This window comes from Mirounga leonina, unplaced genomic scaffold (assembly GCF_011800145.1).
Source record: "Mirounga leonina isolate KUSES-001 unplaced genomic scaffold, KU_Mleo_1.0 Mir_174, whole genome shotgun sequence".
Lineage (NCBI taxonomy): Eukaryota > Metazoa > Chordata > Mammalia > Carnivora > Phocidae > Mirounga > Mirounga leonina.
The window spans coordinates 63,558,903-63,584,813 of record NW_023270451.1 but is presented as its reverse complement, the minus strand read 5'-3'; the positions used below and the strand labels follow the sequence as shown (position 1 = coordinate 63,584,813).

The 25,911-nt window shown below is 37.0% G+C and overlaps 2 protein-coding genes across 4 annotated transcripts in view; both read left to right on the top strand.

The window, feature by feature from the left end:
• NDUFA5 (NADH:ubiquinone oxidoreductase subunit A5) overlaps positions 1 to 3,276 on the top strand; it is a 32,487-nt gene extending 29,211 nt beyond the window's left edge. For all 3 annotated transcript variants that reach the window (XM_035021026.1, XM_035021027.1, XM_035021025.1), the window contains one exon: positions 1,112 to 3,276. In XM_035021026.1, the coding sequence (XP_034876917.1) occupies positions 1,112 to 1,213 (102 nt within the window). In that variant the 3' untranslated portion in view covers positions 1,214 to 3,276. The remainder of the gene's footprint in view (positions 1 to 1,111) is intronic.
• Positions 3,277 to 8,596: 5,320 nt separating this feature from the next.
• The window catches only part of IQUB (IQ motif and ubiquitin domain containing), a 64,363-nt gene continuing 47,048 nt past the window's right edge, over positions 8,597 to 25,911 (top strand). Inside the window, exons 1-6 of the mRNA XM_035021022.1 lie at positions 8,597 to 8,737; positions 14,350 to 14,783; positions 17,654 to 17,788; positions 20,977 to 21,138; positions 21,225 to 21,397; positions 21,961 to 22,116. Coding sequence (XP_034876913.1) covers positions 14,354 to 14,783; positions 17,654 to 17,788; positions 20,977 to 21,138; positions 21,225 to 21,397; positions 21,961 to 22,116 — 1,056 coding nt within the window. The 5' untranslated portion in view covers positions 8,597 to 8,737; positions 14,350 to 14,353. The remainder of the gene's footprint in view (positions 8,738 to 14,349; positions 14,784 to 17,653; positions 17,789 to 20,976; positions 21,139 to 21,224; positions 21,398 to 21,960; positions 22,117 to 25,911) is intronic.

The window sequence follows — 25,911 nt, the reverse complement described above, 5'->3', positions numbered from 1 at the left end:
AGCTACCTGAATTGGGGTTGACCTCAGTGATGTTCAGGCCCTCACACTACACAATGCCTTGGGGGCTTAAAGAAAGCATGAATGGTCAAGAGACCCAGGCCAAAGGGCCATCAGGGAAACAGCCATCTTTAGGGATATTTTTAGTTAGTATTTATACTATTTTCTCATTTCAGCATTAGTAAATCCCTCTACCCTCGATTTCTATTAATCTACTTTTTAACTCATTGTTTGTATACATTTTAGACTTGCTGCTAAACGTAGTTTGGCTCTTTTGCCCCACTGGCATAATGAGGCATTGCACTTACCTGGCACTTACTCTGTATTTGAATTCCTTCTCTGACATCCTGACAAGTGTTTAACAGCGTTCTTCTAAGTTGGCTAGAGTTGTCATAGGTCTTTTTGTTGTATAAAAATGTGGAATAAAAAGATATCTAAAATATTTGTTAAATATGTTATAAATTTGCTTGAAGGGAAACAAGTAAATGTAAAATAATCTGACTAAGGAAATTAATTCAGTCAATAAATAATTTTTGTGTACCTATGATACTCTACACTCCATAGATCACTGTTTTACAAACTGTGGGTCTTAAGTGATTATGGGTCAAGAAATCAGATGGGTTGTGACTAGCAAGTAAAAAAATAATAGAAAATAACGTATTATAGCTAGTAAAGGTAATGATATTTTTAGTTTTTTTTTTTTTTTACTTTTATATATGTATTATGGATCCTTTAGTAGAATTTGTTGTGTTTTACTGTGGCCCATGATAAAACATAGATGAAGAGACATACTTCTCATTCTCAAAGAATTTGTAGTCTAATGGTGAAACAGACAATTAAGATTGAAAATTCACCAAGTAAACTTTTGAACACTCTAATAGCAAATTTTAATCAAATAGAAAAAATCAAAAGCCATCCTTTCTTACTCATGATTATGTATAGCTATGAGAATTAAGATAATTTTATTAATAATGTTCAACATTTGATGGTAGAACGGTTTATTAGGTATTAATATGTTGACAATAGTTCTAATAATTATATTTCAATCATTAGCTATGATAAATACCTGTTGAACAGTGTAATCAAATGATCTTTTAAATATTTTTATTAACAGGCTGAAAATGAACTAAGTCTGGCCAGAAAAATGTTACAGTGGAAACCATGGGAGCCTTTAGTGGAAGAGCCTCCTGCCAACCAATGGAAGTGGCCAATATAATCATCATTGAATGACTAGTGTGTTCATGGGAAACGGATGTAATTAAATGTTCTGTTATATTAAAAATGTTTCTATATTATTGACATAATCAAGAAAACTAATACAGAGCATATTTAGGACACTTCTTAAAATTGATGACTATGGTAATAGGGACTTGTGAATCCATTTTTGATATGTAAAGCATTCATTTAAGCTGTCTTAAAGATTTTTTTGTTGTTGGGTTTTTTTGTTGTTTGTTTGTTTTGTTTTTTTTTACAGGGAGATTGTGGAAAGATTTGAAAGTTAATTGGAAAAATTCCATAGATTTTCAATGCAGAAGCCATAACCAGAATGTGAAGTATTTATAGTGGTATCTTCAACACATCATTTAATGATTTTTATCCTGAAAAAAAAACCAGGAAAGATACTTAATTATTATTATTGTTTAGACAAATTTAAAAGTGAAGTAGTAAGAGTAAAAACCATCGAGTTATAGTTGTACAGTTGAGGAAATTGATTTGGTATTTGAAAAAAAAATTTCTTTCTTGAAAGAAAAAATTTCTTACAGTGGTAGTTGGAAAAACTTTTCCATTTGTCTCATTTAAAGAAGTTAGCTTTTTCTTAGCCTTTAGTTTTCCTAATCACCCAAAGTACATCAGGATAGAGATAGAATTTATGTAAAAGGAAAGACATCAAGAGTTCCTGAAGTTTTTCATAGGCTTATATTCAGAACATCGTACTCATACATGGGTTGTAACTTCAAAGTGGAATCACTAGGTAGTTTTCACTAAGTTTCCAATATGAGTGCAGTTGGGTATCAAACCCAAGATAAGTGCTAATTCAAGGAAAGAAACAGTTGGCATAAATTACTTTTCACGTGTCCTCACCCTTTCACCCTAGACCCTATCATTTCTAAATACTTATATTTGGTATTTTTTAACTTCAAAGATAGTACTTTTGTGTGTGTTTATACACATATGTTTTTGTGTCTTTTGCTATCCCTTGGGGCAAAGTAGAATCATTCAGAATTTTCAGAAAGAGAAAATTGTATTTTTTTTTTCTGATATATTTCTCTCCTTACAGAGCTGTAAATTGAATGGTAAATAAATAGTAAATGAAGTGGATTGAGTTACTTTTCAGCAGTCAGAATGCAAGACAAAGCTTCTGTGGGGGAAGTGGGAAAAGCTTTAGAGAGAGTCAGAAGTCCAGGGGTTCTCATCCCAGGGGTCTAGTGCTATCAACTCAAGTGGAGGCAAGTTGTCAACCTCTCAGATTGACCTATTTCCTTCTTTATAAAAAAAAGTAGAACTTATGATTTATAACTTCCTTTTCAGTTCTAAATATTTGCTTTAAATATAATATATTATATTTATAGATGTAAAAAAAATACATGATCCTAAAGCATATCTGTATAGATACTTTCAAGCAAATTTCCTAACCAACCATTTTTTTTCAGGTCCTTTGAGCACATGAAAACAGAAAGATGGCTTGATGTGTCTATCAGACTTTTTAGCTTCACCTTCTACGATTCATATATTGCACCTACAGGGCTCCTGTAGCTGTTAATAAAAAGGGGACGGTATTAATGTTTGCTCTAGAAATGCTAGTGGTAGGATAGTAGTAGTATAGTAATAATATAATAATAGCTAATACTTGTTAATGCTTGCCAGGTACTATTCTAAGTACTTGACTAATTTCACTCTTATAGCTGCACTACAACTCTTAAAAGTGTGATCCTGCAAATCATCTCCATTTCTCCAGGTAAGGAAACCAGGATTCAGTGTGAGTAGTGCTCTTCTGCAATTGTAGGCCATTGTAGGCAACATGGGGCACCTTGGAAAAACAGGTGAAGAGGTGGTGTAATAATAACCAAGGTCGCATAGCTAGTAAGATGTGGAGCTAAATTTTGAACCTAGACTGTCTTGCTCCAGAACTCATGTTCCTAACCATTATATTATTTTTTACGAATATTCTTGGGTTGCTGTCACTCTTGCCTGTACCAAAAGAACTTATTTCCTGCTTTCTTGATTTGTTTTGTCAAAATGACTATAAAGAATAAATAGGAACAGGGGTAGTAAACTGGATTTCATTTTGTGTAAAAATCTTCATATGGATTATAGGAAAATAATGTAAATGGAGTACATATTTAAAAGGCATTGCTGTGTGGTCCATGTTTTTACATTTATTAACTGCCATTCCAACTGCTCATATACCTTACACCTGATAGTTTTTACTCCTTCAAATATTTTCTGGTTGCTTCCTATAACTTCCAGATCAGGCTTTCCTTACCACTTTACAAATAGTTCTTCAGATCCTCAGTGTTGCTGAGTGGCTTCTAGACTAATTTGAGTAATTTTCAGAATGGCTTATTTCAACTCCTCCTAGGCTCTCATGTTTCATTCAGATTAATCATACACCAGACACTTCAAAAGAAAAAGAAGCTAATCAGTTTGAGCTTTGCAAACAAGAAAATGGCAGCAAAGTCGATGCTCCCTTTCTTCTATCTGTGAACTGAGTGCAGAATATTCAAATTTATCCCATTCTTTCCTTTGGAATGGAAATGATTTGTATCTAGGATGATCATACAATTTTTCATTCAACCTGTAATGATTTTGAGAGAAAAAGGAAGTATTAATAATTTCATAAGGGTAACAGGTATAGACTATGACTATCGTGGGCAACAGGGTATGTGGCACCCACTGGAGTAACACTCAGTGTTGAGGGCTGCCATCGTTTCTACACCAGAAGTTAGAGAAGTAGTCTTACCTGGGTAGAAGGGATATGTCGGCAGTGGCAGCCATTGTGAACCACCAGGCCTCAGGTTTTATTGTGTCCCTTCATTCTCCATTATTCTACCGTCTGCCCCTCCTTCCTCCCTCCCCCCACAAGCTTCCCCTTAGAATTGAGGGATGGAAGAAAAGGAGCTTATCTTTGTCCTTTCCTTTTCTAATCTTAAAGTGCAATTAGAGAAGTGAAGCTAATTGACCTTTTTGCTGCTATTGTTATAATGCAAAGCAGATTTATTTTTAAAAATTTTTTAAAGATTTTATTTGACAGAGATCACAAGAGGCAGAGGGAGAGGCAGAGGGAGAAACAGGCTCCCCACTGAGCAGAGAGCTCTATGCAAGGCTCAATCCCAGGCCCCAGGGATCATGATCTGAGCCAAAGGCAGACAACCGCCTGAGCCACCCAGGCGCCCCTGCAAAGCAGATACATTTTTAAGCACAACAATGAGGATTAGGATACTAGGTAAAAGTGATAGCAGTCTTTCATAGCTGACTGGAACCTACTACAATGGGGAGGCTTGCTGTGTTGCCTTCAGACGTTAAGTCTTCACCTGATACTTTAGCAGGCTTTTCAGACAGATTCCCTTTGGGCCAGCTCTTGTAATTCCTTCTGACTGCGAAGATGGTATTTCAGAGAGTCTATGTTCTGTTTATTCAGGATCTCTCCCATGAAGTCTAAGAGATCAGTTTCACTGTTCTCAGAAGACAAGATCTTCAGGTCTTGCAGGACCTTGCTTCACATGTGCTCCAACTGCAGAGCAGAGTATGCCACTTCCCTATTATCTACAGGCGTCAATCACTGGAAGGCAGATGCTATACCCTCATGTTTTCCGTCAAAGGAAGGAAATCAACAATGTTCTGTATAAGAAAATTTCCATATTTTGGCTCATATCCGCTTTTTCTTTTTCCTCCCAGGCTCCATGGTTATATAAACAAATAAAAGTTAAAGAAACCGAGGCAAGTGTGTTCTGGTGTCTAGGGTAAAGTAGTAAATCGAGGAACATACTATGAGTGTTTTCCATCTGGGGATAGAATTTCCTTTAAAACTCAGTACTTAATGAGATTGCAGCCTATGCTACAGTAATAGTAATACTAACGTTTTGAGAAAAAAGTAAATGAGAAGATAGAAGTTTGGCTTACAGGGGGATGAAGAGGTTTATTTTTAATAGAGTTCACAAGAAATCGAAGTGGAAATGTGATACGTGATTTAAATTATTGATGGGGACTGGAGAAATTTAAAGTATTTAGAGGGAATAAGCCCAAACTCTAGTTAGTGAAGGAAAGTAGTGAGAAAAACAGTGAATTAGAATAGGCTACCCCCAAATCCTAATGTCTTAACACAACAGAAGTTTCTTATTCATATTACAGGCCTAATGAGGGTTGACAGTTCAAAAGAGTCACATAAGGGATCTGGGCTGAGGATGATGCCATCTCAACACATGCTTCCATAACCATAGGGCAGGGGAAAGGGAACATACCAATCACACACAGAAGCAAAAAAGGAAACAATTTTTGAATGTGCTTTAAAACTCATACATTTAGCTTGCCATGCATTGCTAATAATGAGTTTTCCCAAAGTGATCTTTAAGTTTATATTAGTAGCTAATTTTTTGTAGTGTTCTTAAATGGAATTTATGATGGATTAGCTTCTTTCTGTATATGACTAAATGAGAAGCATTGCAGAGATTGTTTTTTGGGATTTCTCATGATCTTCAAATATGTTTTTTTTTTCAGGTGAACATTTTAGGCTTTTTTTTTTTTTAAATGTTGTTGTTAATCAAGGCCAATGACTTCTTTTTTTTATTTTTTTAAGATTTATTTATTTGACAGGGAGAGACACAGCGAGAGAGGGAACACAAGCAGGGAGAGTGGGAGAGGGAGAAGCAGGCTCCCCACTGAGCAGGGAGCCCGACGCGGGGCTCGATCCCAGGACCCTGAGATCATGACCTGAGCTGAAGGCAGATGCTTAACGACTGAGCCACCCAGGCGCCCCTTTTTTAGGCATTTCTAAAGATAAACATTACCATTTTATGACAGAATATTTCATTTTACTCTTTTTTTCTATAACTGGGTAAAACCAAACTTTTTTGATAACTCATTTGGAAGCAAAATCTGACCTGACTTAACATAAAGCTATTTGTGGTCTTTATCTCACTTTAGTGTGAATATGAATACATTTTTGCTACAGAATTCTTAATGTATTTGATTCTGGACTACTTCCCCAGACCTACTGACAGTGTTACAGAATATACAGTATATGCCCATATTACCTTTCAAAAATCTGAATTAATTCACATCTGTCTGTTAAGGTTTCAGAAAAGGGACTATAGATCTGTATTTATACAGTTTCCTAACAAGGTCATAGAGGTATGATCCAAATTTAGTTCAAAAGCATTACTTTCAGATTTTCTAAATTCTTCTAATATTTTCTCTCATTCATTTATATCAAAATACATTTTAGCTTGGAGTAACAATGGGAAATACTTTGAGTTGCTTGATTTCATAAAGCCACTAGGTGGCATCTTTATGGAAATAAAAGCACATTAAAAGAAATACTTATTGTATAAATAAATACTGAGATAAAGGTAGATGTTTCATGAAAAATAAAGATAAGTCATTTTGGGCACTAAATCCTGAGAAAATGCATAAGTTTATTGTGAAAAGTAAAATATGAAATTTAAAAATTACCACTTTCAGAATTGAGAGTCTTTTTCCTATTGGTTTTCAGTTTGCATTCACATTTATTTTGTATAACCAAACAACTATATATTTGTGTGTGTGTGTGTATATATGTGTGTGTGTTTCGGTTGTGTGTGTGTGTGTGATTTTGATACGTAATAACCATTTCCACCTGCAGACACTACCTCAGAAACCTACCAATTAAGTTAGGCTCATTATTTTATTATTTTATTTTATTTTTTTTTAAAGATTTTATTTATTTGACAGAGAGAGACACAGCGAGAGAGGGAAGACAAGCAGGGGGAGTGGGAGAGGGAGAAGCAGGCTTCCCGCGGAGCAGGGAGCCCGATGCGGGGCTCGATCCCAGGACCCCGGGATCATGCCCTGAGCCGAAGGCAGACGCGTAACGACTGAGCCACCCAGGCGCCCCAGGCTCATTATTTTAAGATTGAGTTGTATAAGATCATCTCTACAGCCAACTATAAATAAAATATGAACATACAGTGGTTATCAAGTCACATTTAACACTGGGAAGTACTTAAAGTTCTCTACCACCAGGTTTTCTTCCCTCCATCTCTTGCCTGTATGCTTAAACCCAGTTTTTTCATACCGTCCCTAACATTGAGGACAGCAAATGATACATTTTAAAGAGAAGACCCAGAAAGGTGAGTGTTTTTAAAACCAATGGAATTCTCATTACTAATAAAATTTAAGATACATTATGATTTACCTGGTTTGCCCATGAAGGACTAACCCTAGCAGTTATATGAATGCTTCCCCCTCTTTTCTCTGCTCTTTATGAATGGTGGATTCATGAAGTGATTTAAACACATTTGCTTTTATTTAAAACCATTATTAAAGACTTGTATTTGAGAATGTAATGCATATTTTATATTCTGGTAAGAAATCTGTCATAAAATGGGATGAGGACATTGGGCAAAAATGAAATTGGACATTAGGAAGTTATTGGGGAGATGAGTGCAATTTGAGCAGAATGCTATAAATGAATGAAGGCAATGAACATTATGAAGGAAGAATGGACTTGTACTATAGACAACAAAAATTTTCATCACTTAATCTTACATGCTTTTTAAATATCAAAGGGTGTTAAATCAAACAGCATAAAATAGTGGTTTAAAATCGAGGTTCTGGAATCAGACTGCTTGGGTTTAATCCTGGCTCCCTGACTAAACCTCTCTGAGCCTTAGTTTCCTCGTTGGTAAAATGAGGCTAATCAATAAAATCCTTGTAAGGATTAAATTAGAAATATATGTGAAGTGCTTAGTAACAAGTAATACTTAATATTAGCTATTATTATGAAGCCACAGGATAGTTAGCACTACATTTGCAATAGGAACATAATTGATCCTTTTCCCCAATAACGTGCTTCTTTAAAAACCTTAAAGAATTTATAGTGATAGAAAAACACCTTTATAATTCCGTGATTAACAGAAGTTTTGCTTCTCCTGACTTAAAAAGGGGAATAGCTCCTGTCTCCCTTTTTTCTTTGGCTGCCAGGAAGCTAAGAGCCAAGTTCTAATCTTAATAAATGCAAGTAGGCACCTACTGTGTACAACTGTGTTCTCCTCTGTCAAGGTCTTCACTCTCACTTTATATTTACATTTTCGCCAATCCCGATCTTTTATATCTAAGCCAAATTGCTGTCAGCGTTTGGTTCAGAGAACTGTGCCGTTCACAAGTGTAAGGGAGTTTGGAGAAGAGCGTCCCATTCACTTTGGGATAGGTAACCTGAACCGGACAGCCCTCCCGGCCGCCTTCCTCCTCCCGCCCCTCCCCCTGCCTCACTGCTCCCCCCGCCGCTCGCCCCTTGGCCCCGCCCCTTCCCGGCCCTTGGCCCCGCCCCTTCCCGCCCCTTGGCCCCGCCCCTTCCCGCCCCTGCGTTTCTTCCCAGCGAGAGCACCGCCTCTTCTCGCGGGACCTGAGCCTGGCGGGAGGAGGTGGCTGCAGAGCCGTTGCTAGGATATAGCCGCAACACAGAAGAAGGCGGGCGCGGACGCCGCTTCCTCCGAGCGCTTCCTGAGAAACCTCTGCGACCCGAGTAGCTGCTTTTCTCAGTCAGGTAGGAGGACAGGTTTGGGCTGCCTTCTCCTGGCCCCACCCCAGACCGGCCTTGAACCGGGGACTACGGCGCGGGACTCCCAGAACTTTGTGCGGGGCGCTTGTCCCGCCTGAGCTCTGGGGACTGCGTGGCTGATGGAGAATGTCCCACCTCTACTTCAGAAATTGTGCAAAGCATCCCATTTTTCTTGGTTCCTTTTCTGGTTCTGTATCTCAGATTTGGGGTTCGGAAGCAGCAGCATCAAGGTGGGAGGTGTACCTCATCTCCCACCCGGAGTGCTTATCACAGTGACAGTAAAGAAGTAAGACGTGCGTGTAACCCAGATCTGGCATTAGAAGACGTGTAGACATCCGTGGTGACATTTCCAGTCTAGTAAACAGAGGGCTTTCACACTTTCCTCCTTGGCACTCTCCTCTCCTCCCATGGTCTTTGCCGTGCCTCCAAAAAAACTTAAAAATTCAACAGGTTTATTTGGTAGAAGGCAAAGCTGGACCCCTGCCTTACTAGTCACACTAACATTCTAGATACATCAGTGAAATCATGCATTGTTGGTGAAAGAGGGACATTTTTGGTATGCAATCATAATAGGGACTGCTTTTTGCTTTTTGCACAATTTTTTAAGATTAAAACATTTACAGTTGAATAGGTAAACGTAAACATGAAAGTTCAAACATAAAAAGAATGAATGTGCAGTGAAAATCTGTTTTACACCCGTGTCCTCCCGTCTGCCCTTTATCTTCCACAGTTATTCTATCCCTATACGAATATCTAGTTGCACCTGTGACATGGTAGCTCCTGGCATGTGTTATTTTATTTTATTTTATTTTTATTATGTTCAGTTAGCCACTGTATAGTACATCATCGATTTTTGATGTAGTGTTCAGTGATTCATTAGTTATAACACCCAGTGCTCATCACAACATGTGCCCTCCTTAATACCCATCACCCTGTTATCTCATCCCCCCACCGCCCTCCCCTCTGAAACCCGGAATTTGTTTTCTGGTGTCCATGGTCTCTCACGGTTCTTCTCCCTTTCTGATTTCTCCCCCTTCAGATTTCCCACCTTTCCCCTATGGTCCTCCGTGCTATGGGCATGTGTTTTTGTTGGAGGAGATGTGATTGCTGGTTGACCCGAGAACTGAACTGGGGCAATCACAGGCTCCCCCGCTGTCCTTAGAATGGACCTCCCACCCAAAGCCCCAGGGCAAGGGGCTGCTTCAAGGATCCAGCCTTGAGAGAGTGATGTGCTGTTGAGACCTCTAGACTGGATTCCTGACTGAACCCAGTAAAGGCCTCTCTGTATAAACTCTTTAAGATTCTGGCTGGTGGGTCCAGAGATCTACTGTCTTGCAGCTGCCAAAGATAAGCTTTGTGTGTAAGTTCCCTCACTTATTAAACTTGCCACCTACCAGTCTGGAGTGCTGCCTCTTTCCTTGGTTTCTCCTTGCAGTCCGTGTTCGGAGCTCAGTATCGGATTTTACCCTAGAGAACTCTAGAGGTTGTGAACCATCAGCTTTGCTTTTCCCATTAATTGATCATAAAGTATGTAGCTTTTAGAATTGGCTTAGCATAATTTGAGATTCACCCAGGTCGTATCAGTAGTTTATTCCTTTTTATTGATGAGTAGTAGTCCATTTTGTGAATGTCTCTTAGTATGTGGATCCATGCCTCAACTGAGGAACATTTGTGTTGTTTCCAGAGTTCGGTGATTAAGAATAAAGGCTTTATAAACTTCTGTGTGCAAATTCGGTATGAATGTAGTTTTTCATTCTGTCTGGGTAAAGAACATAGATTGCTGGGTCATATGATACGTGTATGTTTAATTTTATAAGAAGACTGACAGTTATTTCAAATGCTGTACCAATTTTCATTTCCACCATCAAGCTATGAGTTCCACTTGTTTACATACTCAGCAACACTTGATATTGTTGGGCTAAAAATATGTATTTGAAGTTGCATTTCTTTAATAACTAATGATACTGAGCATCTTTTCAGGTGCTTGTTTTCGGGGCCAGGGCTAGACTGAGGCAATTGAGGCAACTAGGCTCCAAATTTGAGGAGGCATTTAACTTCAGGTGCACCTGCAAGTGTGGCTCAGTCCACACAAGTCACACTTGTGCCACTCTAGTCCTGGCCCCCCTTCTTTGCCTTCTGTATATACTCCTTGTTGACTTACCTGTTAACTATTTTACTCATTTTTAAACTGTTACTCTTTTCTTACTGAGTTTCGAGAGTTCTCTATATATTCTGGTTACAAGTCCTTGGTCCAAAAAATTGTCTCCCAGGCTATGATTTGTCTTTTTATTATTCTAGTTATGTTTTTTGAAGAGCAGACATTCTCGATTTTGTTGCTGTTTTAGAAGATGACATCTTGGCCATTTGCGGGGAGGATGATCCACCAGATAGTAACAAAAACATTACCTCAGCCTCTCCAAAGGGGTGGGATGAGTATGTTGCTAGGAGTCAGGGCTTCTTTATAATGCTCTCTCTCTAATCAGACTATTAAGCCCTGTTACAGGAGAAAATAGCGAAAAGGAAAATTTTTTGTGGGTGAGAACCTGAAGAGGTTTCTTGAGCTTTTTAAAAATTGAGTTTTTATTCATTTTTTTTTCTAATTTTGCTTTTTTCTTTATTATTTTGGAAGTGTAAAACTTTATTTCAGTTTTTTCATTGGTTGTACTTGAAATTCAGCTATGCCTATTTAATTTAACAAAGTCTAGGGTTAAGAATATCATATCCCTGATACAAATATAGTGATCTGAAGGGGTACGTGCACCCCAATGTTTTTAGCAGCAATGTCCACAATAGCCAAAGTATGGAAAGAGCCAAGATGCCCATCAACAGATGAATGGATAAAGAAGATGTGGTATATATACACAATGGAATATTATGCAGCCATCAAAAAAAAAAACCCCGAAATCTTGCCATTTGCAGCAACATGGATGGAACTAGAGGGTATTATGCTAAGCGAAATAAGTCAGTCAGAGAAAGACATGTATCATATGACCTCACTGATATGAGGAATTCTTAATCTCAGGAAACAAACTGAGGGTTGCTGGAGTGATGGGGGGTGGGAGGGCTGGGGTGGCTGGGTGATGGACATTGGGGAAGGTATGTGCTATGGTGAGCGCTGTGAATTGTGTAAGACTGATGAATCACAGACCTGTACCTCTGAAACAAATAATACATTATACTTTTTTTTTTTAAAACAAAAAGATAGTAGGAAGGGAAAAATGAAAGGGGGGAAATTGGAGGGGGAGATGAACCATGCGAGACTATTGACTCTGAGAAACAAACTGAGGGTTCTAGAGGGGAGGGGGATGGGGGGATGGGTTAGCCTGGTGATGGGTTAGCCTGGTGATGGGTATTAAAGAGGGCACGTATTGAATGGAGCACTGGGTGTTATACGCAAACAATGAATCATGGAACACTACATCAAAAACTAAGATGTAATATATGGTGATTAACATAATAAAAAAAGAATATTAAAAAAAAAGATACGCTGTAAGTATAAAATAAATACTGATTCTGAATCTTCAGAAAGAAAAAAAAGAATGCAGAACATCTCACTAATAATCTTTTCATACTGGTTACGTGTTGAAATGATACTATTAAATATTATAGAATAAACAAAATAAATTATCAAAATTAAAAAAAAAGAATATCATATTCCTCAATTTTGTGAACACTATAAGAATTTGAGAACAGTTCACTCTATCTTTCCCTTCCCAATTACATATTCTTGTTGTCTAATATTTCAGTTTTCTACTATTATTTTGTGTTGACAGTATTTGTGTGTACCCGTATGTTTATAATTTATTTGTTCACCTTTCCTTTTGCACTTTGGACTTCTGTTGAGCCCATTTTCCTCTTCCTTCAAGTGTATCCTTTAGAACTTTCTTTAGAGCAGGTATTTGGTGGTAACTTATTTGCAAATATTTCTATTTTCTTTCTTGAAAGAGAATTTTGCTAGGTGCACAATTCTAGGTTGATAGTTATCTTCTTTTAATTATTCCATTGTTACCCTGGCTTCTATATTTCTGGTGAGAAATCTGCAGTGATTTTACTTTTCTTTCCTTTGTATTAATGTTAGCAAATTAATATCATTCAAAACAGTAGATGATATGTCCTTTATCACTATATGCTTTCTGGACCTTCTCTTTGTTATTCTGTAATGTAATTACAGTGTATATGGCTTTGAATTATTTTTACTTATCCCATTGGGTATCCCTTATATTTATGTTATGCCTCTTGGATCTTTGGATCCATATTTTTCATCAGTTTTGTAAAATTCTCAGCCATCACCTTTAAAAATATTTTCTCTCTTCTATCTTTTTGTTTTCTCTGGGATTCCAATTTGGCATACAGTAGATCAGGGGCTGGCAGACTTTTTTTGGAAAGGGCTTCTCAGGCCACATATAGTCTTGGTTGCATATTCTTTGTTATTTTTTTATTTTAAAAGTACAAAACCATTCTCAGCTCACAGCGAGATATACTTAGCAGTAAAATATGCTGGAGTTTTTCTCTTTTGCATGGCCCTTAATCTCTCTATTTTTCATATCCTTATCTCTTTGCAGCATTCTATATAAAATCCTTTTATTTATCTTCTAGTTTACTAATTCTCTCTTCAACTCTAATGCTATATTCATTGAATTCAACAAATACATATTTTTATTCCAGATATTCCACATTTTTGGAAATTTGTCATCTTGTAGCCAGAGAACTTCACTAAGGTTATTTTTTTTCTCTCTATAAGGATTTGTGCTTAATTTGTTAGCCCCAAACACAGCTTTCCCACCTCAATACTGTTCTAAATTTTTATCAGCCCCTGCTGTTGCCACAGAAATATGCCTCAAGGCCACTTCTATCCTCCCTTCCTGGCTGCCAGCTTCTATACTTAGGCTCCCTGCTGTACCGGGCTCCTCAGTGCTCCGATCCAGTTCCTGCCCCTGCAGCCTGGCTGTTGGCTGCCCTAGCCCACTCTGGCCCCAGTCCTGGATGCTGTCATACTGTCTCCCAAGCCAAAGCTCTTGGTTGCTGTGCCTCAGGCCCCAGTCAGCTCCAAGAGCAACTCACATTTGTTTGTTGATGTGTTTGTTTTGGGGAACAAAGGTCATTGGAGACTTGCTACAGTTTGTGAGAACAAAACTACTGCAGAGAGTGATGCTATCCAGGGTATGGTTGCTGTGGAGCTGGCAGATTCCTTGGAGCTTCTAATCAGTTGTAATACCAGAAGCATAAATCCTGTGTTAGTTTGTATTCAGGAAAAAAAGCTATTCAAATAAGTCCTTTCACAAGGCATTGTTCTTTGAATAAGGAAGAGGTGACAATATATTTTAAAATACTTTTCAGTATATTCTAGACAGTAGATTTTCCCCAAATTGATTGTGTTTTGAGGTTCTCTTTTGGTATAATTTTTACTTTCTGTGGTGTTTTTATTAAAAATTCACCAATGCTTTTTCCTGATGCCATTACTAAAATAATCAGTATTTTAAAAAAATAATGAGCAACATTGCAGTATGTTACGAACATTGCTGTATACCACCAATGAATTTGATATTTGGTGTAGAAATTTTTATGTGTAGTAAATGTATTTATTTTTCTTGGTTCAGGAAAATGTCTGATCAGGAAGAAGAATTTGATTCTCAGAATGTTGTTAATGCATCAGAAGAAAATGAAGATGCTTTTGGGATTATCAGTATTCCAGTTCCCCCAGAAGAGTTTCCAGAGTCAGATCAAACAGAAGATAATGAATCTGAAGTTGAACCATCCAGTGAGGGCCCTACAACACATGTTAAGGAGGAAAGTTACCAGAGCTTATCAAATGTGGAACCAGAAGATGAAGAACAACTCATGGAAGAAGCTTTGTTGCCCAAACAAGTTTCATATTCTCCCAGAAATTCTACAGAGCACTATGTAACTAAAGATGATAATGCAATGCAGTCAGCCAAACAGTATTCAAATGCTGGATCCCTGGCATTTCTGGATAAGATAAAGGCCATAAAGGAATCTCTGAAAGCATCAGTGAAAGATCCTTTAGCAACAGGTATTACCTAGGGAAGATAGGCATTTCTTTTCCTCATTTTGAAGAATGGTAGCTTTTTCAGATTTGTTTTGCTTGAAGATTTGATTACTTTCCCTTTCCTTTATCCACCAAACTTCTGTAGCTACTGCCACTTGATCTCTTAATTAAGTGTGAAGGTACTCTATTCTGTACTATTTTCCCTAAATAGACGAATACCATTAAATTTTAAGTTGATATTGATCCATTTTTTTTCTAAATAAAGTAGGTTTTTAAAATGTTTAGGGACCTTGGAAAATGGACAAATTTTTGAGTATAATTGTAATTCTTTTGCATGCCTCTTTGGAATTAATTGTTCATAGTTAGCAAGAAAGAGTTGGAATGGAACTTGACTCCAGATTTCCTAATTTCATATCCAGTGCTCATTCTTCATATCTTGTTACTTTTACATATTTCCATACTTCTGCTTAGGGTTAACTTTATATTTAGCTTTGGAAAAATTGTTGTTGTCTTGCATTATTGGTTAATACCCATCACCCAGTTACCCAATCCCTCCACCCCCTTCCCTTCTGCAACCCTCAGTTTGTTTCCCAGCCTCCAGAGTCTCTCATGGCTTGTCTCCCTCTCTGATTTCTTCGTATTCAGTTTTCCTTCCCTTCCCCTATGGGTCCTCTGCATATGAGTGAAACCATATAATAATTTTCCTTCTCCGCTTGACTTATTTCATTTAGCATAATACCCTCCAGTTCCATCCATGTCAATGCAAATGGTAGGTATTCATCCTTTCTGATGGCTGAGTAATACTCTATTGTATATATGAACCACATCTTCTTTATCCATTCTTCTGTTGAAGGACATCTCAGTTCCTTCCACAGTTTGGCTATTGTGGACATTGCTGCTATGAGCATTGCGGTGCAGGTGCCCCTTCTTTTCACTACATCTGTATCTTTGGGGTAAATACCCAGTAGTGCAATTGCTGGGTCGTAGGGTAGCTCTATTTCTAACATCTTAAGGAACCTCCATACTGTTTTCTAGAGTGGCTGTACCAGCTTGCATTCCCACCAACAGTGTAAGAGGGTTCCCCTTGGTATCCAAGATCTATAAAGAACTTACTAAACTCAACACCCAAAAACAAATAATCCAGTCAAGAAGACATGTTTGTTTGTTTGTTTGTTTGTTTGTTTTTTAAAGTAATCTCTATGCCCAACGTGGGACTCGAACTTGCAGCTCTGAGATCAGGAGTCACGTGTTTTACTGACTGAGCCAACCAGGCACCCCCTGGGCTCCATTTTTTGATATTTCTGTGATTGCCTGATATTGTAGTATATAACAAGCACATGGTGATTAGAATAAAGTTGTCTTGGTCCTGTACTTTCTGAGGCTCACAAATTCCTTCACACACCTCCCCTTCCCAAAGCTTAGGAAGTCACTGCTATGAAAATGTTAAAATATATTAATCATAGAAATTTGAATCTATAAAACAACTGAAATAGCTTTGTGATAATTTAACATCTCTGAGAGTATTTTCTTTGTTGATAGCTGTGAAAATAAGTTTTAACAATCTCAAAGAACCTCAGCATCAACAATGCCTAGTTAAATTTTATTCTGGGATTATTGATAAATGTCTCATTTAGCTTTATGAAAATTTTCATGTATTAGGAATCTAGAAATATACAAAACTTTTTCTGCCAACAGTGTACACTCTGCCCTCCATCTTACTTATTACTCACTTCTTACATCTTACTTATTACATCTTCTCCATTAAAATTTAAAGTCTGTAGATGTAAAAGAAAAAAATTTACCCCATTATAATAAGCTTTTAAAAAGTGTTTCTTTATTATCAACATGTAAATGCCTTGATTTTCTATTTTATAGAATGGGTAGTGAACCACATAATGTCTATTTTTGTGAAAAGTAGATTTGTATGTAGTTATTCTAGATATTTGTAATGAACAGTGATTTTCTGTTTTACATTTTGACAACTATAGACATAAATCAATTATGGGAAGAAGAATGGACTTAGATACCTTTTTCTTTTTTTTTTTTTTAAGATTTTATTTATTTGACAGAGAGAGGGAACACAAGCAGGGGGAGTAGGAGAGGGAGAAGCAGGCTCCCCGTGGAGCAGGGAGCCCAATGCGGGGCTCGATGCGGGGCTCGATCCCAGGACCCTGGGATCATGACTTGAGCCAAAGGTGGACGCTTAACGACTGAGCCACCCAGGCGCCCCTTAGATACCTTTTTCTTTGAAAATTTCTCTATTGGATTTTCTTAATTTCATGAATATGCATTGCTTTACTGACGCATGCTATCAATATGTAATCAAAGAATGCACATGCACATCATAACTTCAGGGACACTCTCTAGGTCTCTGGGTCTCTTGTCCCAATACTCAGTACACAAAAATGCTTGATTTTTCTGAAATGTTCCTATATTTATATCTGAGTAATATAATGCCAGATACCAATACCAGATTAGTACCAATTAATACCCGTATAATACCAAATATTGGGACTCTTGAAAAGCAGTTTAGTCTTATTTCCTATTTCTTGTGGTATTCTGAGTGAAGAGGTGATCCTGAACGTGCACTGATCCTCAGAGCAGCGAATAGAAAAAAGATCGGAACTGGAAGCTGGGGATGGGGGAACAGGTACTGACCACTGATGCTAATTCTTGAGATTCTGGATTAATCTGCAAAAGAAAATCTGAGTGTCACTTCTCATAGAAATTAAAAAGTAACTCTTACCATGGAAGTGCAGTTGGGGAACATGGTAAAGGCAGTCTGCATTCTATGTGACTAAAAATTGCTCCATCATTCTCTATCTGCTTATGGACTGTAGGTTGCTGACCCTTGCTTTTGACTATGGTTCTTTCTTTTCTCTTTTTATATACAGTAAAAGTTGTACTTTTTCCTCTGGGCCAGGAAATTATAATGCCTTTTAAAATAGACATCATTGTAAAATACCTCAAGGATCATTTTTCATACCTACTGAAGATCCCATCTAATGTACTGCAGATAAGATATTCAGGTAAGCTTGGAAGCTAATAAAACTTACTAAGACTTCTTTGGTTTTATCCTGTAAATAATCAAGATCTTTGATTTGTTAAATGAAATATATTGATATCTACTGTTTGAACATTATATTGTGATTATGCATTCATTCAACACATTTTTATTGAGGACATATTTGTTCTAAATACTTAGCTAAGAACTGAAGATGTAAAGAAACATGAAACAAAATCTTTGCTCTCAAATTGTTTACAGACTAGTCAGAAAGATGATGTATGCAATAGTTACCACATAATGTGTAAATGTTTTAATGGAGATATGCACAAAAAACTGTGGAGAACAGAGAGGAAAGAAACTGGGAGAGTCTAGAATGCTTCATTTAATAAAAGTGATAATATTTGTGCTAAGTCCCAAAGAGGTGAGAAAATCTGGGACTCTGGGTGAAGTTTTAAGAAGCTTAGAGCGGCTAGAAGTCGATTCTGTGTGGGGAGTGGGAGACAATGAGGTTAAAAGAAGTTGATGAGGAATGAGTATGTATAGAATAAGAAAAGGACTAAAAATGGTTTATCTATCAGTCTTTATACACTGAGGTCAATTCACATTCCCATGGTGTCCAAGTTTACTTATATTTTATGGGCAGTATTGAGCAGCCCACTTTATAGTAGCCTTGTGTCACGAGAGGACGTAGTCCTTGTAACTGAAAGAGTGAGCGAGAGCAACATAGCTAAATAAATGTTTCTATAGAATATGTCTGCACAGATGCTAATATTTTAGTTTTGAAGTTTTGGTATTAACTTATAAAGATGCCACAAAAAATTTTCCAGGGAAATAAAAACATTTTTTTTTTGTAGGAAAATCCTAAACACTAAAAAGGAGTAAGCCATACCTATTAAATTCTTCCTCGTCAAATCAGAGAAAACAATCAGTTCAATTTCAAAATTATTTTTAGAAAACTATTATAATGAATGTGCTGTAATACTAAGATGCTCATGTATTCAAACAACTGATTATTAAAGCCTGGGTCGGGAAACAGCGCTAAAATTTAAATAGTTATTAGTAATAACATTCATGATGGTTAATTTGTTGAGATGTACTCTGTGCTAGTCCATCTACAAAATGTTTTGCCTGCATTATCACATTATCATTCAGTCCATACAACAACCAACAGTAAGGTAGGTATTATTATTAACTTTTTTTGAAGGAAGGAAACTACAGCCTGGGAAGCTTGTACAAATTCACACAGCTAATGAGTGGTAGAATCTGAACTTAAATATAGGTATGACTCCCAAAAGGGAATTTGAAACTGCTTGCTTGGCATTAACTATAAGATGAAGTTCAAAACTGGAGAAGAGAGAGCACTTTGAGACTGGAGTAGCTAGCCAGTGGTACCTGAGACTCTCTGTTCTTTGTACTTCATAACCAACCTTTATGTGTAGGTGCCAGTCATCACCACTAGGTAACAGGCTTATGTCAGCCATGATAATAAAAGAGCTTGATTCTATGTCAACTGCTCTCTAACACAGGTGTTTTTTTCTAGTACTAGAATTGGAGTTCAAATTTGGTGGGACTAAGTCTACTATACAAACTAGAGGAATGAAGAGGGCTCTGGGAATCTATGTTAGTTTCCTATGGCTGTTGTAATGATTAACCACAAGCTTAATAACTTAAATGATTTCTCTTATAGTCCTGGATGCCAGAAATCGTAGATCAGTTTCACTGAGATGAAACCAACATGTGGGCAGGGCTGTTCTCCCTCTGGAGGTTCTGGGGGGAATCTACTCCCTTGTCTTTTCCAGCTTCTAGAGTTGTACACCGTGCATTCATTAGCTCATGGCCCCTTCCTCCTTCTTTAAAGCAAGCAGCAGAGCATCTTCAAATCTCTCTCTGCTTCTGTTTTATCATCTTCTCCTCTGTAATCAAATCTCCTTTCCTTCCTCTCTAAGGGCATTTGTGATTACATTTAGGACCCACCTAGATAATCCAGGGTAATCTCTCCATCTCAAATTTTTTTTTTTAAAGATTTTATTTATTTATTTGAGAGAGAGAATGAGATAGAGAGAGCATGAGTGGGGGAGGGTCAGAGGGAGAAGCAGACTCCCCGCTGAGCAGGGAGCCCAATGTGGGACTCGATCCCGAGACTCCAGGATCATGACCTGAGCTGAAGGCAGTCACTTAACCAACTGAGCCACCCAGGCGCCCCTCCATCTCAAAATTTTTAACTTAATAAAATTTGCAGTCATCTTTGCTATATAAGTTAACATTAATAGGTTCAGAGGATTAGGACATGGATATATTCTGGGGCAACCTATCACATAGTCCATATAATATTCATGTTAATTTTTTAAGTTAAGAATTTGGGGTGTGAAATTGAAACTCATGGATCTTTGTGCTTTCTTAAACATAGCTAAAATAGACTGGTGGTATCTGATATATTTCTAAGAACGAGTGTAACAAAATCTTTGCTATGTCCAAATTACTAATTGTAATTTAGGAAGACCATGCATTGGAAGAGTGATAGAGATTCTATCAAAACAGCAGCCAATAACATTATACATAGTTTTGTATTCCTTAAAATAGATAAGTAAACTTTGAGTAAATTTACAGAATAAACCAATGAAAGGAGAGAGAATTAAAAAAGATATAAAATAATGTAGAAATAAAGTGATGTACACTTTTTCCAGCACAAACCTGAGGCTTAACTCCACGTTTTCATGAATTTATTTACATGAGTTCCTGGTTGTAGAAACAGAAAGGGAAGGATGGAACTCTGAGTATATGCTTTTCTGCACTGGAGAGAGGAATGGGTATGAAAATAATCAAATTTTCCCTGATATAGATATTGCCTGTATTTACATATAACACATTGTGATTTTTTAGAGAGTCAATGTTTAGAGTATGCTCATAGAGTATGTTTTTTATTTTTAAATAGTTACAGAGTTGCATGGTTTATTATGTATTTGTATTTCTGATAAGAAATCCTGTGAGCGTTGTAGCTTTACTTATAATGCTGAATTCTTGCACTTAACTTTTCCCGTTGTGGTGTTTTCTGTACTAACATTTCAGCAAGGGGTGGACATCATCAATATTCTGTTCAGTAATTGAACTATATGTGTTCATATAATCATCTTTGACATTTTCCATCCCCTTAAAATGAGTATGTATAGTTATTTCTTTGTCATAACACTTCTAATTTCATGTCATTTTTAGGAATGATTCTTAAAAATAATGAGACTCTACTGCAACATGGAGTTAAGCCACAAGATATTGTACAAGTGGAAATTTTTTCTACAGATCCAGATCTATTTCCAATCAAAAGAATACATGGATTAAATGATGCCTCTCAAATCATAACTGTCAGAGTACAAACTGGTTAGTTATGCAATGTCTTTTAGATAAAGTATTTTAGAGTCCCTTTGTAGGTGAACTTTCATTCAATCTTGGTTTTACCTCCTTAGGTATTACTGAGTACCAGGAGGTAGCTGTTGAGATTATAAAATCTGACTTTCACAAACCATTTCTTGGTGGATTCAGACATAAAATAACAGGAATAGAATATCACAATGCTGGAACACAAACTGTACCTAAAAAGATTCCCGAAAAAGACAATGTATTTTGTAGGGATACCCAGGTAATATTTTTATTTTTATTTGTATGTTTTGAAACTGCAGAATCAACAGATGTTCTGTGTACCTCTCTAAAATTAAAAATTTCCCCATTTGCCATGATGTGGATGGAGCTAAAGAGTATTATGCTAAGCGAAATAAATCAGAGAAAGAAATACCATGTGATTTCATTCATATGTGGAATTTAAGAAACAAAACAAACAAGCAAAGGGGAAAAGAGAGAGAGAAGCAAACCAAAAAACAGACGCTTAATATGGAGGACAGACTGATGTTTATCAGAGGGGACGGGGTGAGGAGATAGATAAATAGGTAATGGGGATTAAGGAGTACACTTGTTGTGATGTATGAAGTGTTCAATCGCTATATAGTACATCTGAAGCTAATATTACACTGTATGTTAACTAACTGGAATTTAAATAAAAACTTAAAAAATTAAGTTAAAATCTTCCAAGGAATTATATGGTAGTTCAAATAATAATAGAAAATTAACTGAACACAGAAAAATGTGCTCTTTACTCACTTAGATGTGTATATAGTGGATATTTAAATTTTTATGTTTTTATTTTAGACAGTTTTTCAGAGAAAAAAGCTCCAACAGACTACAAATACAACATCCACACAGATGACTAAAATTGGTGTGTATGTATCAAATATGACTGATAAACTGATAACACCAGGAAAATATTTTTCGGCAGCAGAATACCATGCTCAAAGATTACAGGCGGTAAGATAACTTTTATTATGAGTGAATACTAAAAATGAAATAAATGAGCCAGTTGTTCTGTGTGTGTCTCTGTGTGTTTCCTTAAGCCACACTAGCTTACGAAACAACCCGCATGGGTGTTGTCAAAGAAAAAATTATTCATAACACATATTAAAGATGGTAAGGCAGACTTTATTTAAGAGGGGCTACTACAGTGGAGTTTTGTGGTAGGGAAGACAGACTGGGCTCAACTCTACATACAAGGAAAAGTGGAAATTTATAGCCAAGGAGTAGGGTAGGGGTCAATGTATGGAAAATTACTAAGAAAACATCAGGGGTAAGGGAAGATTCTGGCTAAACCATTCTAACAGGATATTTTATTGAAGGCAGGCCAAACTGATTAGGCATCATCTGTGGGGATATATTGTAAGTTAAGGAGCCTCATTAAATATTGAGGATGGGATTCTGGTTAAACTGACTTAACAGGCTTTTGCTAAAATTGAACAATGCAGAGATGATCACAGAAGCCCAAGAGTTGAGGCCTAATTGAAAAACTGCTCAGAGGAGCCTGATTAGAGTTTGGTCAAGGAGAGAATCTTTATCAGTGTAAGTTATGTTTCATTGGTATTAAAAGCAGTTTTTATCTCCAGTCTCCCCCCAGTAAAAGGAACCATAATCCTAAATGCTCCTAATCCTTCCCTTTCCCTTAGGGATTCCTAAGGGTTGTGTGTTACCTTTGGCCATTATTAGCTTTGTCTTCTCTATACCTTGGCCTTAATCTTTGGGACAGTAGAATCACCTAGGGAGCTTTCCAGAGTAATTGAAACCAAAAGGACACTAAAGTCTGTTTTCTCTGATATTAATATAGCCACTCCATCCCTTTTATGTTATTGTTTGCATGGCCTATCTTTTTCTGTCCTTTTACTTTCAACCTATTTGAGTCTTAATCTAGAATATCTCTCTCATAGACAGCATATAATTGGATCTTGTCTTTTTATCCAGTCAGATAATCTCTACCTTGTGATTGGAGTGTTTAATACATTTATATTTAATGTAATTATTGATAAGGTTGGATTATATCAGCCATTTGCTATTTATTTTCTGTATGTCAGATGTCTCTCTTGTCCTCTCTTCTTCCTTTACTGTCTTTTATGTTAAATAGGTATTTTCTTTTCTTTTTTTTTTTTTTTTTAAGATTTTGTTTATTTATTTGACAGAGAGAGATATAGCAAGAGAGGGAACACAAGTAGGGGGAGTGGGAGAGGGAGAAATAGGCTTCCCCCTGAGCAGGGAACCCAATGCAGGACTCGATCCCAGGACCCCGGGATCATGACCTGAGCCAAATGCAGACGCTTAACGACTGAGCCACCCAGGTGCCCTAAATAGGTATTTTCTAATGAACATCTTAATTCTTTTTTTTTTTCCCCATTTAAACCCTTATTTTCAATATAATATATACTTTTAAAAAAAGTATACAATTCAATGATTTTTACTATATAAACAGAGTTATACAACATTTTAGAATAGTCTCATCATTCCAGAAAAAAGTCCTGGACCCAATAGCAATCAGTCCCTATTGCCCTCCAATGTTTTCTGCCTTAGGAAACCACTAATCTACTTTCTGCCTCTATTGGTTTACCTATTCTGGATATTTCTTACACATGGAATCATACAATATGTAGTCTTTTGTGATTGGCTTTTTTAAAACATAACATAAGGTTTTCAAGGCTCATCCATGTTTTGACATGTACCCATACTTCATTCTTTTATATTGCAGAATAATATTTCATTGTATATACTCAATTGGATTTACCTATTGTATCCATGCCAATGTATATACTGAATTTTGTCTGTTTATCGGTTGATGGACATTTGAGCTGTTTCCACTTACTGGCTGTTAGGAATAAAGCTGCCATAAACATTTGTGTACAAATTTTTATGTGGAATATGTTTTCATTTCTCTTGGATATATGTCCAGGAGTGTTATTGCTTGATGATAAGGTAAGTATATGTTTAACCTTTTTGAGGAACTGCCAGATTGTTTCCCAAAGCAGCTGCACCATTTTATGTTCCACCAGCAGTGTATGAGGATTCCAATATCTTCACATCCACATCGACACTTGTTACTGTCTGTATTTTTCATTATAGCTATCCTAGTAAGTGTGAAGGGATTTCTCATTGTGGTTTTGATTTTGCATACCCTGATGGCTAATGATATTGAATATCTTTTCATGTGCTTATTAGCAACGTTTTACATTATTGGAAACATTTTTGATTATGATGACATTGGGGAGATGCTACCGTACTTTAATGGGTAGAGAACAAGGATGCTGCTAAACATCCTATAAGCATAGGAACTCCAACCCCACTGCAACAGATAATTATCTGTTCCAGACTATCAACAGTGCCATTGCTGAAACCTGCTTCAGAGTCTGTCTCTATCACAGTAGGTAGCCATTGATGTCTCTGCTCAATTTTTTTTTTCTTTTTTTTGGTTGTTGCCGTTTTTCTATTTTAAGTCTGGCTTCCTGAGGGTTGCACCTGGTTTAGCATAGCCTAATGGTTAGGTAACGATTGATCAGAGGTTGTACTCAAATTCCGTGATCTAGTAAAGCTTCCACTTTCACTAATGGACCCATGTGTGGATTAAAGGATGCATTCAAAGTTCAGACAAGTTCAGTTTCTGTTTATCCTGGCTTTTACTTTCTGCTGGGTTTTCTTCTTGCATTTCTTCTGCACAAGACCTCACAGCCTGGGATATGGAAATAGGGAGGGCCTTTTCCACTCTCTCCTGAGTATGTGTTTATCCTTGTACATGTGTTCGGCCTTCAGGCTACAAGGGATATTTGGGAGGTTATCATGGTTCACTATGGCTATCTCCTTTTCCTGATCTCCCTGATTGATTTCTGGCTAGTCTGCCTATCTATTGCTTGCTCCCGAATACAATCTCAGCTGAGTTGCTGGCTGGTTTGTTTTTAGTTTTTTGTGGGGTTTTTTTTTTTTTTTTGCACTGAGATTACTGTTGTTTGCGACATTGCTTAGGGCGTATGGAGTTTTTCCTTGCTTCACTTTAAATCAATTCAGCCCCCTGAAAGTGGACACAGATGAAACCAGGGTGAGGAGAAGGGGGATATGAGAGCAGCCCTAAGTTGAACTGCCACAGACTATCAGTGTTCCTACTTGAGGTTTAGTAATTTTTCTTCAATAAACATTTATTTGATGTATGCCTTTGGTCAATTTCCAGGATCCTGAGATGGTTATTATTTTTTAAAAACAATTTTGTCCAGTTTTATCATTCTTTTTTGGACGGAGTATTTGCTGAGACTTTTACTTTTCCAATCTGGTAGTCCTGCTCCCAGGTCCAAATAGAATTTTCAGTGACTTATTTTGACATGACAGAATTTTCACAATTGAAATAAGAGATATTTTAATATACATAAAATCTATTTTAAAATATGAATCTCTTGGATCTTTATCAGAAATGTGCATGCATGCACACACACGTGTTCCTAAAATTGTAATCTGTAATCATTTATATGTATGGTCCAGTCACTGTTGTCTTCTTGTGTATTTTCCTAAAGGAGCTTGGCAGATGTCTGAACTTGTATAGAATTGAGGCTGCAGGCAACCCGTAGGTAAGGTGGTTGCTCTTAATTTGAGAAGGTATGCCCTGTCCATTTCTTGCATCATCTTTGGAAAGTCGGCCAGACACTGTAGCTGGTACAGGCTTTTAGGGTCTGGGGAAGGTAGGCTGGATTGGTTGCTCCACAGCAATGTAGTTTGGAGAGCAAGGAGGCCTAAGAACACACAGGCTTC